This window comes from Macrobrachium rosenbergii, chromosome 52 (assembly GCF_040412425.1).
Source record: "Macrobrachium rosenbergii isolate ZJJX-2024 chromosome 52, ASM4041242v1, whole genome shotgun sequence".
Lineage (NCBI taxonomy): Eukaryota > Metazoa > Arthropoda > Malacostraca > Decapoda > Palaemonidae > Macrobrachium > Macrobrachium rosenbergii.
In genome coordinates this window covers 36,920,630-36,934,035 of record NC_089792.1, presented here as the reverse complement: position 1 = coordinate 36,934,035, position 13,406 = coordinate 36,920,630, and the positions used below count along the sequence as shown (strand labels likewise).

At 42.4% G+C, this 13,406-nt stretch overlaps 1 protein-coding gene across 1 annotated transcript in view; it reads right to left on the bottom strand.

Moving 5' to 3' along the window:
* Positions 1-13,406, bottom strand: part of LOC136833813 (store-operated calcium entry-associated regulatory factor-like) — a 31,860-nt gene that overhangs the window by 556 nt on the left and 17,898 nt on the right. The window contains 2 exon segments of the mRNA XM_067096090.1: positions 3-61; positions 64-710. Coding sequence (XP_066952191.1) covers positions 3-61; positions 64-710 — 706 coding nt within the window.

The following is a 13,406-nucleotide window of genomic DNA, read 5'->3' as shown; positions in this document are numbered from 1 at the left end:
CCACCCCCACCCCCACTGCCACTTGTCCAGCCCCCACCCCACCCCCACCCCCACCAAACCAGCCACCTGCCCTACGAGGCTGATGGTAGCCTCCATAATGCCCATAGTTCTGGTAATGCTGATTGCCTCTGTTACCAAACATATAGCCAAGTAAACCACCAGCAGCTGCACCCGACCAGAATCCACCTAAACCGCCACCTCCTGCTGCTGCCCCTCCAGCATTGGCTCCACGGTTCCTGCAGGATGCATTCCCACCTGGGTGGTTACCATCTGGGTAATTACCATGCTGAGTGTTACCACCCTGTCCAAACCATCCATAGCCAGGACCACCAGCACCACCATCTCCACCTGTTGGATAATCATCTGACATGGGGCTATAAGCGTCCTGTCCTGCACGACGTGAAGATCCACAACACGTCTTGTAGAAGGCCCAAATCATCAAGGCAGCAGCAACAAACACAATTATATCTGACAAAGTGCTTGCTATTGAAAGTTTGTCACTTTTGTAAGTTTGATAAGAATTTCCATAGCCAGAAAAACCTGAATGACTATGGCCAGAGCTATCACTGCCATAATAGCTGTGACCCTTTTGCTGATTGAGGCCTTCCTTGGTGTAGTCCAAACTGTAACGCAATCCACAGGAACCTCGTAGGACATAAGGATCATCTCGATGGTCGTAACCTTCACAGGAGACATCTATCTCACCAAACCTAAGAGGAAAAGTAAATCTATGATACATATGTTGCTACATTTTATTTATTTCTTATGATCCTAAATGTAAAAATTTTCAAATTTTCTTCATTTTGAGAACTGTCTACCCCAAGTCATTACAGTATTAATGTTGGTGGATCCTTAAACCAATTTAATAATTTCAAAATCACTTTTTCTTAATTATCAGAAAGTAACTAGTAACTAGACTTAAAAGCTTTTATGGTATATGTCACTGAAGGTTTACCATGTGAAATAACATAACGGATTATATCAGTCAACACCTGGTACTTTTGGAGGACAGGGACCAAAAACACCTGCAGATAGCTAAAATCTGTGAATACTTGACAGCCCCTTCTAAAAATGCTTATGACTGGCTACTTTGATAGTTCAAAAACCAAAGACATGTGCTAAACACATTTACAACTCCTTATTTTAATAGTTCAGACACCAAATGTAGACCTTAAACTATCATCCTATACAGAATATACCTTACACTATCATCTAAAGCAGTTTAATAGCATTTCAAAGTCATCTTATAACATTATCCTTGAAAATATATGGCTTACAGCTAAGTGTGTAAACTATTCAAGCTACCCGTAGTTTCAAGTACACTACATCCATTTTCTCTCATACAGTATTGAAGCATAGCATATACAGTACCTTTACATTTAAAAGAATTACTTCCTTTTTAAATTTTGCATATATTTTGTTCTATAGAATTTTTAATTTCAATGTCTAGTAATAACAGTCATTTATCAACAGCATTTTTAATGAAATCAACAAGAAATCTATTAGTTTCATTATGGTCTTTTAAATATTCAAATGACAGGATATTCCTGGTGTAAAATTCATATCACTCCCAATCAGCGTTATATAAATGTTATATTGAGAGACATGGTCGGCAGGATTATTTTGTAATAATGAAATTGATATTGAGAAATGATCACTGGTATGCATGTCGTCAACTGTATTCCAATCCAATCTGTCTACTATGTTTGTTCTACTACAGTTAAGTTGATTGAGGAAAATGTTCCGTATGTTTTTGAAAAATATTTGCTGATTTTGTTATCATTTATACAGCACATGTCATTTGAATCTATGAATTCTTCTATTTTGCTTCCTGCTCTATTTGAGTCTGTACAATTACAGTCTCATATTGGGTTGTGAGCATTAATATTACCTACCATTAATGTAGATTCCTTGGCATTATTAAATAATTCTTCAAGTTTGTCAATGTCGTAATTTTTATTAGGTTGGTTGTATAAATTATAAATTACATAATTATCATTTTTTATTCGGATTTTAATACCTGATATTTGCAATTCAGTAAAATTTACAGGTACTTTGTTGTAAAATACTTTGTTCTGTACATATATGGCTGTACCTAAACTTCCTTCTTCCCCTTGTGATGTTGATGCTAAGGTATATTTACCTCTTGTTGATATTGTTTTGTTGACATGTTGTAAACATAATGTAATGATGGAAATCCTTCTTTTGAATCAATGACAATACCCTTTATAATTGGTGGATTGGAAAAACGAATTGGTTTTCATCTTATCAAGATGTTGAATTAACCACTCAAAATTGAGATTGTCTATGATCGGGTGTGCATACGTAAGTGTGTATGTTCAACTAAGTGCTTAGTTGCATAAGCTCAAATCGCACTGTTCAAGACGTGTACGATGACTTGAGAGGGGAAAAGAATGTAGTTCCCCTTATTTAATTTGAAATACCATATTTCTCCTTTGTAAAAGGTATGCACTTATCGTAGTTTATATTGTACATGTTGCCATAATACTTAATAGTGTTCTTTTGTATTTTTACCTTGATGTAACAGCAAATTACCAAGAGTTCTTATGGTAATGTTACATAAGTTGCACCATGATGAGCTTGCATGTGGTTACAATGCCACCAACCGTAGGCTAAGATGTGTGATTTTCTTCCATAATTTTATGAACATGTCAATTCTTGAGTTAAATTCCATCTGTTATGCATGTAAAACCAGGCTAACTGTGTAATGTAACAGTTAAGTTAGACATGAGTACAGTATAGCCTAGGCTAAGGACTGCATGGCACAAGACTGCTGTCCTAAATGAACTTTTCCTAAATGAACCAGTTTAAGAACCAGTATACAGTAGGAATAAGTATAGGAACAAGTATAAGAACACTAGGGAACCAGTTTAAGAAAAATTAGGAATAAGTCACCATGCGTGTCCCTCAACCCTAACTACAAAAATGAAGACTTGTCCGTCAACGACGTCAAGTACCAGTTCAAGCTAAGCGTAGGCCTGGGTTTATTAACCTAGGCCGGTGTATCACACTTGTATTATCCTATGCCCAGGACTGAACTGTTATGTGTAGGCTAATCTGAGATAATTGTCCTAAAATGAATGGTAGCATCCAAATGTAAGTCAGGACAATTGACATACCAAGCCACAAGTAATACAACAATTATTATTAAACAAATATTACAATAATATCACTGGTTCATATTCTTTTAATAATCATTGTATTTCTCCTAGGTGTAATCTGGTCTGTGGACCATTTACATTCCATTGTATAATATAACTATTGAAAATATTTTTTTACAGCAGTCAAGTTTTACTCTTTTTTTGTATTTTTTTCTAATAATTTACTCAAGACATTCATTTGTTTTTCTTTATAATATACTAAGTGCTCAATGCACAGGCAACCTTTTTCATGGATGCTCATATCAGTTGTTTCTTTTTTTCTTAATTCATAAAATTTCTTACAATGTCTGTTAAACCATCTTTTGTTAAATTTTTATTATTGCACAATTCAACAAAACAATCATCACATCCACATGTGTTTTTTATGTACATTTCTTGTTTCATTAGCTCTTGTACCGTTATTGGTGATGGATTAATCTCTTCTCCCTTGACCTAATCATTGTTTTCTGGGCTCGACCTGTGTCACCCAGTGAAATGGTTCCAATAGCACTCATTTCTATAGGTATAGCTATTGCTAAACCATACCAGAGAAAAAGCTATCCATAATGCCGGGGTTACTACCCCCGGATCGCTCACCATAACGGTGTCGGTATGCACTAGGGGTGAGTGGACTCCACTATCACAGGTCTTCGTCCAATAGACCTCTCTATTCTCAAAGTCCCAAATTTGGGTGTGCCGTGCCTAGGATTGCCTCCCCTCACCACTGGCGATATCAACGCGACGCCACTCATTCAATTTTACTTTAACCTCGAGAACATGAAATTTTGTTTTTGTGATTGTGTTCCGTGACTGGCAGCTCATCATGTCTTCCACCGAGAGTTTCCCACTATCTAAGTTGAGTAATAATTCTGGTTGGTTTGTTTAACGCAAGAGGCATCGTATTTTTGATTTGTACGTAAATATTGTTTACCAGTGTAAACAATTCTGCGTCACAGCCGAGCGTGGGCTGTATGTTTGCCTCTTTCCCGTTTTCGACCTTCAATCTCAATTTATCTGATAAATGAACGAATTCTCCTAGTTTTTATCTATACTCCATTTAGTTTGGAGCTTAATTGGAGAATTTACCAGGTCGCTGGTTGGAGATGAGGAATCGGGTATCACGAGAGCATTAGGCTCCCCATTTTCTGACAATAGAATTTGAGCCTTTTATCGGTCTCTTTCCTCCACCAGCGAACTGGTTCCTTCTCGTTGGTGTAAATTATTTGATCATGATGATAGCTGTTTTGTACAAGGAAGGACGACATCTATTCCTGGATTATTTTATGCATGTGATTCGGCGTCAGGGAGGCCATTTTGGGTACCTTACGTTACCAAAATAACCCATATTTCCTGGACCTTCCCTGCCGTCGGGTCAACTATGTATTTATATTATGTATTTATATATGTTTAATCCTAGGCTACCGCACATCACGAGTGGTTATCTCTTATATTTTGGTTGTTCATATGCTAGGTAGTTTTATTTCTAAGGTAGTTAACTAGCCTAACCTACCAAGACTAGGCATGACAGTGCTCTTACACGATGTTCAGGCTACCTAGCCCTCCCGACCAGGCCATCAAGTTTTGGAAGGTGAGGTTAGGCTAGTAAGCGAGTCCCTTTAGCGAGGGGGATCCTCACTTCTTATTTTACCACCTGACCAGCTGTCTCAGTTTTGGGGAGTGGCTGAGCTGAGATGTAGGTCCTCTCTCCCCACACCAGTGGCGTGTCTGGCCTTCTTGACCAGACCAAAGCTTGGTTTGGAGGGCAGGCTAGGGGATCAGTGCTCCATATTCACCGTGTATGGAGCTAATCAATCTTTTACCTTAATGATTAGATTTTAGTGGCGTTGCCTGGCGTTGTCCTCGTAAGAGAAGCCGTTAAGCTTGCGTTCGGCACTCCCATAAGGTGGTTATAGTTGGCGTCCGGAGGGTGCTACCCACCTGACCGGTCGCTATTCGCCGGGTTTCCGCCACTCACTACCTTTCCCATACGGGCGGTGTTTCGTTAGCTCGCTTCTAATTGCTTTAGTAGTTGTGCTTCGGCGTGAACGATATCCGTCAGTGCATAATAACAGTTAGGGTATGTTAGAATTTACTTCTCCGCCGGACTAGTCTGATTTTTCGTTGTTTTTGTCCATTTAACCACTCCGGTGGATATGAGTCACGGTTGTTGGCGGTTTCCATTATATGATTTCCGCCCTGGGCGTTTGAGAAGGGGCTATATGCGACCCCCCTACTCCGCCACTGTTACGCCGTCCCCATATTATGAGACACAATGAGATTTCAGTGACTATTCACGGCGGAGTGTCATAGTACCTGCGCATAACATCTATATAATGAATTGTATTCCAGTAGTTTAAGCGATGTTTTAGAATTTGCTGCGGAATCAGTTTCGGCGAGGTTTTGCTTGTTGATTCACATGTATCATCACCCATAAGCTAAGTTAATGTAATCTCTGGCCACGGGCCTAGTCCGGCGAGTTTGCCTTAATGATACTCATGTACCATCATTTCACTTACAGATGGTACGTTGTCAGGAGCCAGGGTGCTCGGCCGTTCTCCAGCAATCGATGCGGACACGAAGTGTACGCTTCGCCTCAACTGTGCAGTGCATGTTGGGGACCTGACGTTCCCAGCACCGGACGGCTGTGAAATTTGTTACGCTCTGAACTGGCGTCGATGAGTCAGTAAGTGATGAGAGTCTGCTAACCTTTAGTCCCCTTTGATATTGATGCCTCATATAGAAACATACGAAAATTTGGGAGAATATTTTCAGTAAGTCCTACCTTTTCTTCCAGTCTAACCCAGCAACCCGTGCCTCTTCGCTGTCGACCCTGAAGACCTGGGTGGCGGTTCCAGGGAGGAATGTTGCGTCGGCCCCTATATTGCTCGGAGGAGATCTGTAATCTCCTCTATCCTGGTTCTCGGATCTCCGCCCTTACCGAGGGAGTTGGCGCCCCACTCATTGAGAAGATCAGACAAGAGGCACAGCCCTCCCAAGGCAGGCAGTGTGCGGAGGTGGCGGAAGGGTGGCGGCTATTAACATCCACCTGGAGCCCATGGCGTGGATGACCAACAGGTAGAAGGTAGGGTGGTAAGTGAGGCAGAGCGGGGTTAGTTTAGATAAGAACTTTATTTAATTCACCTTCTTCTTCTTCCTCTTCCTTCCAGGGTTTCCAAAACCAGCCCAACCTTGAGGACAGATCTCGGTCTGTGCAGGTGAAATTCCTAAAGAAAGGACTTACCAAAGTCCTCTAGACCTCAAAGGTCTAATCCGCCAGCTCCCTCTAGGTCGTCTCTGGCTCCCAAACCGGTGGCGTCCTCAAGTAAGGCTACTCCCTCTTCTAAGGGGTCGAGGTCCAGAGATTCAAAGGCTAAGTCTCCATAGCCTAGCTTTGACTCTGAGGCCTTTGTCGATCAGCTGATGCAGAAAATCGACTCCAAGGTAGAAGCTAGGCTAAACGTTCTCTCAACTCACCTGGTCACAAGCTTACAGTCCTCAGTCAATGCGATGTTGGCACAAAGGTGCAGGCAGGAAAGCTTGCTCTCCCGGTTCATCCGATCCGAACGCTGCTCCATCCGTTGTCTGGATGCCTCCAAACTGGCCCCCTTTGATAAGGGAAACCTGTGGCTGGCCCTGCATGCTCCTATACCATTAGCACACCTGACCATTGAGGGTTTGGGCACTAAATCGTCTGGAGGAACTGGAGTTCTTTCCAGCCGACCTAGTGCCTTCTATCCAGGTTGCCAGGTTGAAAAGAAGCCTGAATTAGGTCTGATAAGGTCCTAAAGAGTGATCATCTTCCCAAGGGACCAAGCTCAATCCACCCTGATCTGCTCTCACAGATTGGGTCTTGAGAACAGCTTACCCCCTTCAAGGGAAGTTTCTGATGTTCTCTGCAGGTGGCATACATCCCTACCCCTGCACTACTAAGATTACAGAGTTGACTCTTCAGGCGGGGATAGATGGCAAGCCCATGCCTCAACTGGAGACAGATTCTACTTCCTTCTCTTCCCGGTCCAGTGTTGGTTGGGAGCTCCGCCAGCCTTTACGGTGAAGCTTCGATTCAGTGTTACTCCACCTGGCTAATAAACAACTTCCCAGAATTCGGAGGCTCTGTTCAGCCCGGGTGAGGCCAAGTGCAGGTTGAGTCGCTCCCTGCACTCCCGTCACCATCTCAAGTGCGGTATTGGTTTATAATGGCAGAACCTCTGTTCCGGGTCCTCACGAAGTGCGTTATTGGCTTCCTTTGGCTCCCGGACCTTTACGACATTGTGGTAGCGAGACAGAACTGCAGGAAACACATCTTAGCAGGAGGCCGCTCCAGGCATGAGCCCAATAGACTTATGAAGAGTTCTATCTGGGGACCTAACCTCTTTCCAGAGGACGAGGTCAATAATGTCATGGCGGAGGCAACTAGAGCGAACCAGAGTCTCCGCTCTCGTTGGGGCCTTCCTTTCAAGAAGAAGTTCTCTGAGACCTCCGGACCTCAACCTAAAGAAAGGAAAAGGTTCAGGAGATTCCAGGGCTTTAGAAACCTCAGGCTCAAACAGTGCTTCAGGCGGTACCGGTCTTACAGATCGACCAGCTACATCTAAGTGCAACCTCAGCAGCAGTTACGTGCTGTGCGGCCGGCTCAACAAGCTTCTGCTCCGCCAGCCGTGGCGTCCCCAGCACCAGCGCCTCATTTGAAAGCCAGGGGCGTTTGAGGCTACAATAGGCATGCGAGGGGAAGCAGGGCTAGGCGCCTACAGAGAGTGAGCAGCAGTCAGAACCTCTCTCCAAGTGGAAGAAGGCCATTGGTATCAGAAGTAAGGCCTCTCCCATTCAAATGACACCTCCAGGTAGGCGGAGTTATATCTCTTCGAGGACCATTGGACCTTCAGCCGTGGGCCCACAGCATAATCTCCAATAGGTCTGGGATGGAGTTGGAGCAAGGGGCCTCTGCACCAGTCAGGTCCCATCAACTTCATCAAAGACTTACTGGACTTTGCAAGAAATTCTACAAAAGAGGCAATAAAAAGTCAGACGCCTTGAGAATTTCAAGGCCGTCTGTTCAGTGTCGAAGAAAGACTGGGGCAAACAAAGTAATTCTGGACCTGTCTCGTTTCCAACCCCATTATCCACTGCAACAAGTTTTAGCATGCTTAGAATCTGAGTGCAGGACCCTACTTTTGATGAGACCGTCACCCACCTCTATAGATCTTACAGACACATATTATGTATTTCGGTTGCGAAACCTCCCCTTACCTAGAGGTTCCAGACTAGGAAAACAAGCATACTTGTTCAAGTCATGCCATTCGGGTAACACCTTTAGAATCTTTACCAAACTGGCGAGACAGTAGTCCAGGAGCTACGGACCCAAGGTTATGCTGACACGCATACCTGGAGCGTTGGATGAACCCCCCCGGAGCATCAACGTCAAGGAATGTCGAAGAGCAACTTACATAGTAATCAACTTCTTGGAATACCTGGGTTTCCAAATAAACAGAAAGAAATCCCGTCTAGTTCTGGCGACTCAGTTTCAGTGGTTGGGAATCCAGTGGGACCTTAACACACACACTGTCACTTCCGCCAGCAAAAAGGAAAGAAATAGCCAAAGCAACCAGTGATTTCCTCAAAAACAAAGGCCTCTCGTGTGCAGGAGGATTCTAGGCTCTCTTCAGTTAGCTTCAGTAACAGACTTGCTGCTTCAAAAAGCCAGAAACTGAAGAGGATATAAACAGGGTATGGCGGAAGCAGGCCAACAGCAGAAGCAGAACAAGCTGTCTCTCTGATTCATAGATATTGAGGAAGAGGCTTCGACCATGGTCGACAGTCAGAAGTTTGTCAAGGTCAGTGCCTCTCCAATTTCCCCCTCCATCTAGTGATCCATCACGGATGCCTCCCTAGGCGGATGGGAAGATATTCCCAACACAAGAAAGTTCAGGAACATGGTCGACAGTATTCGCCAGTTCCATATCAGTCTAGAGCAATGGCAGTATTTCTAACATTAAAGCTGTGTCAGCCAGACAGATTCACATCAGACTGGTGTTGGACAGTGCAGTAGTGGTGCATTGCCTGAGCAAGGGAGGCTCCAAGTCCGAAGACATATCAATCAAGTAATGATCGCCAATTTTCTCTCTGGCAAGAAACATCTTTGGCTGTCGGCCACCCACCTGGCAGGTGTTCGAATGTCATTGCAGATTCACTGTCAGGACAACCCGGCACAATTGGAATGGTCCTTGGACAGGAAGTCGTTCGAGTGGATTTGCCTTCAGGTACCGGGTCTCCAGGTAGACCTGTTTGCCACAGAGAGCAACCACAAGCTTCCGTGTTACGTTGCTCCCAATCTGGATCCTCTAGCTCATTCCACAGATGCAATGTCAATCGACTGGAACAGATGGCAAAGGATCTATCTGTTTCCACCAATAAATTTGTTGATGAAAGTTTTACACAAACTCAGACCATTCAAAGGTCAAGTAGCACTAGTGGCATAACTGGCCGAAAGAGCAGTTGGTTTCCTTTACTACTAGAGTTAAAGCTCACGCACAAACATATCCCCAACCCAAGGTTGACACAAGTAGTGCAAACTCGGACTGTGCTTCCTCAAGAATTCTGAATGCTATCTTTATGGACTTCATGAAGTTTGCAGCACAGAAGAGCTAACATTGACCCTCTTAATACATTGTTGTAGAATCAGATAAGAGTCTGCTCTCAGACAGTATGACTCAGCAGTTAAAAAGTTAGCATTGTTTCTGAGAGAATCTGAAGCTCATGAAATGACCATGAACCTAGCGATCTCTTTCTTTAGATCACTATTCGAGAAAGGATTGGCCACTAGTACTATTACTACAACAAAATCTGCTTTAAGAAAATTATTTTTACATGGCTTTAATATTAACCTTACAGACTCTTATTTTTCATCAATTCCTAAAGCATGTACTCGTCTTAGACCAACAACCCGTCCACACACGGTTTCCTGGTACTTAAATGGCGTACTTAAATTGGCATCGAACATGATAACAATTTATGTTCATGCCTAGTCTGTTAAGGAACGTTATTCTAAATGAAATTACAACCTCAGGAGCTAGAATTTCTGAACTGTCTGCTTTCTTTCTAGAGTATCATGTTGATTTTCCTCCCGCCAGGTGAAGAGTTCTGTTGTCTCCGGACCTCAGTTTTCCTAGCAAGGAATGAGGTCTAAGATAGATGGTCTCCTTGGAGATTATTCCCCTTCCACAGGATCTGTCTTTATTGCCCAGTCATTACTTTAAGAGCTTATTTAAAGAGAACTTCTAAGAGAACTGCAGGCCCTCTTTTTGTTAGGGAAAATGGAGGTAATATTTCCCTAAAGGCCATCAGGCAACAAATTCTTTATTTTATAAAACAGGCAAACCCGGAGTCAGTACCTCGGGTACATGATATTCGAGTGGTGGCCACCTCAGCTAACTATTTCCATAATATGAATTTTGATGACCTTAAAAAATACCCAGGCTGGAAATCATAACAGTATTTAAACGCCACTATCTTAAATTACAGAGGCTCTTAAATATTCCACAGTAGCTGCAGAGTATTGTTCCTCCTGGTCCAACTCAGATTAGTTTATATATTTGTCCTTTGGTTTGTAATCCTCGTTTATCTATTGGTATATTCTCTCAAGCCTACCTGCCATGCTTGCCTGCTTCTAGCCTTAGGTCAGGTCTGGCTTCACAACCTGACTCCACTACGCGTACCGCCCAGATACCTGCTTTATTCATATCTTATTGTATAAGTGTGTTGGTTTGGTTAATTTTATAATTTTAGACTGTGTGCCTCATAGTTTTGAAATTATTTGTTGATCTTATAACTTGAGAGTATTAAATCACAGTAAAGTTTTCTCTTAGCTTTATTTAGCTCCATTAAAGTAATCTTTGAGGCGTACCACCAAGCTTTTGTATGGCTGATTCTCTGTTACGATTTCACTGGGTGACACAGGTCGAGCCCAGAAAAGGGATTTTGACAAAGGAAAAATCTATTTCTGAGAAGACCTGTGTCTGTGGCATCCCCTGCACTTCTTTCCCACCTGGGTGGTACACCAGAAGCTTGGTGGGTGCTAATATCGGGACCAGCGTGGCGGTCGTGACGCCTAGTGGGTGTGAGGAGGCAATCCTTAGTGCGGCACATCAAATTTGGGACTTTGAGAATAGAGGTCTATTGAATGAAGACCTGTGATAGTGGTCTCACCCCTAGTGCATACCGACACCGTTATGGTGAAGCGATCCGAGGGTAGTAACGGCATTATGGATAACTTTTTTCTCTGGTATATTAGCAATAGTTATACTTATAAAAATGAGTGCTACTGGAACCATTTCACTGGGTGACACAGGTCTTCCCCAGAAATAGATTTTTCCTTTGTCAAAATCCCTTATATATGGTATGTTTCTCTTCCTCTTCTTCAGTGTTTTGGATATCTGCATCCTTAGGTTTATTATTTTAGGAGATAAAGGTATATTCTCAGTTAGTTTTTTGTTCTTTCTTCATATCCTTTGTCTTTGGTTTAGCAGAAGTTGCTCTAACAATAGTTGGTTTTTTCGTTTTGGGTGGTGTTCTCTTCAAAGGCCTTTTTTCATCTTTTATTTCCACTCCATCACGACTTTCCTGTTACTTCTGTAGTAGTATCCTCATCCTGTGCTATTTGCATTAACATTTCCAATGAGTTTGATAAAATGTTACCCATATCCTTTGTGCCTGTTTCTTGATTCTTTACCATTTTAGTTTTTTCTGTAAGGCATTATTTTCTTCTTGAGTTTTATTTTCCTGCATTTTGTTACTTCTTTCTGTATGTATTTTTGTTTCATTATCAGTTCTTGTTATCGAGGCATATGTGAGTTCCTTAGCAGGATCTTGAATTCCCCTCACTTTCAATTCTAATTTCGCCTCTGTAATAGACATCCCTGTTCTTTCTTGTAGTATTTTCAATTCTGTATTGTATATGTAATACATGCATTCTTTGGATCTTGCATGGTGATTCTGCCCACAGTTTATACATTTTGGTTCGCTGCAATTCCACTGTGTGACATGTTCTTCAGCTCCACAATACGCACATACAGTACATGTTTGCTTCAACAATCATTTTTGCATGGCCATATTTACTACAGTTTTGACACTGTAGTGGCTTTGAGACATAGGGCCTTATTTCTCTGTTTTGACATAAAACTTTTATTTTTTGGGGTAGATCTTGACCCTCAAATTTTATTTTTGATCTTTAACATTTGCTTATTTTTATGTTTACTTGGTATATTATATACCTCACAACCTTGGACTCTGGGACATCTTTTTTTAAGGGAGTCCAAGAGAATATTCTTTTCCATTGGTTCGTCACAGTTCTCAGGAAGCACAATGGTACCCTGAATGCTATTTATAGTGTCATGTTTTTTAATGCTTACATTTATATCTATTGTTGTTATAGACATATAGTCCTCAGACTGACTCTTTGTTGTAGCTTCCATAAGCCACGTCTTTTCTCTTATCTGTCTAATGACATTCTGCCGTTGAATGTCTGTTTAAAAGGTAGTTCTCTATCTTCAGGGCTGAAATTTTCCATTCTGTTTCTAAGGTTAGAAACCTTGACCAACTTCCACTCCCAAAGAGGGAGTTGAAGTGAGTCAAGGTTGGGTCAAGACGATATCAACGTCTTTTGGGTTTGTTTTGTGCTGGAGCATATAGTTCCAATGCAATTACATTAGGATTTTGTTTTGATTTCTTTTAAAGAAAGGTTGTCAGAGGAGGTTCCAGCGGTTGTCAACTGTGCCAAGCCGCTACCATCAAAGGGCACAGGGGTACTCGAATCCTTATAATGACTTGTCATACAGATTGAGGGGAAAAAAAAGTAAACCTGAAAACCTTGACAAGACATCAGCCTTTCATGAAGTCTACACCTCCACCAATGGCACCAGTGAGAACCGACTCCCAAATGTCCACGCCCTACCCTACCCCACAGGGGGATAGCATAACATGATTAGAGTGGCCCAAGTGTTAGCAAAACCCACTTGGTAGGACTGAGAGTATTACAAGAATACAATCGTCCCCACCTTAATCACATCATGGGCAAACCGGATAGAATGACGAAAGTCCTCTCCCAAGAACCAGATCCCCCTGGAATCTGTGGTCCAGCCCAAATACATAGTTCCTCCTTTGAGATATCAATCTGATATCTCTTAGGTCCGAACATCATCGGGTGGTTGATGATCCTACCACAGTTCCCACTATTTAGCCTCGGATATAAAC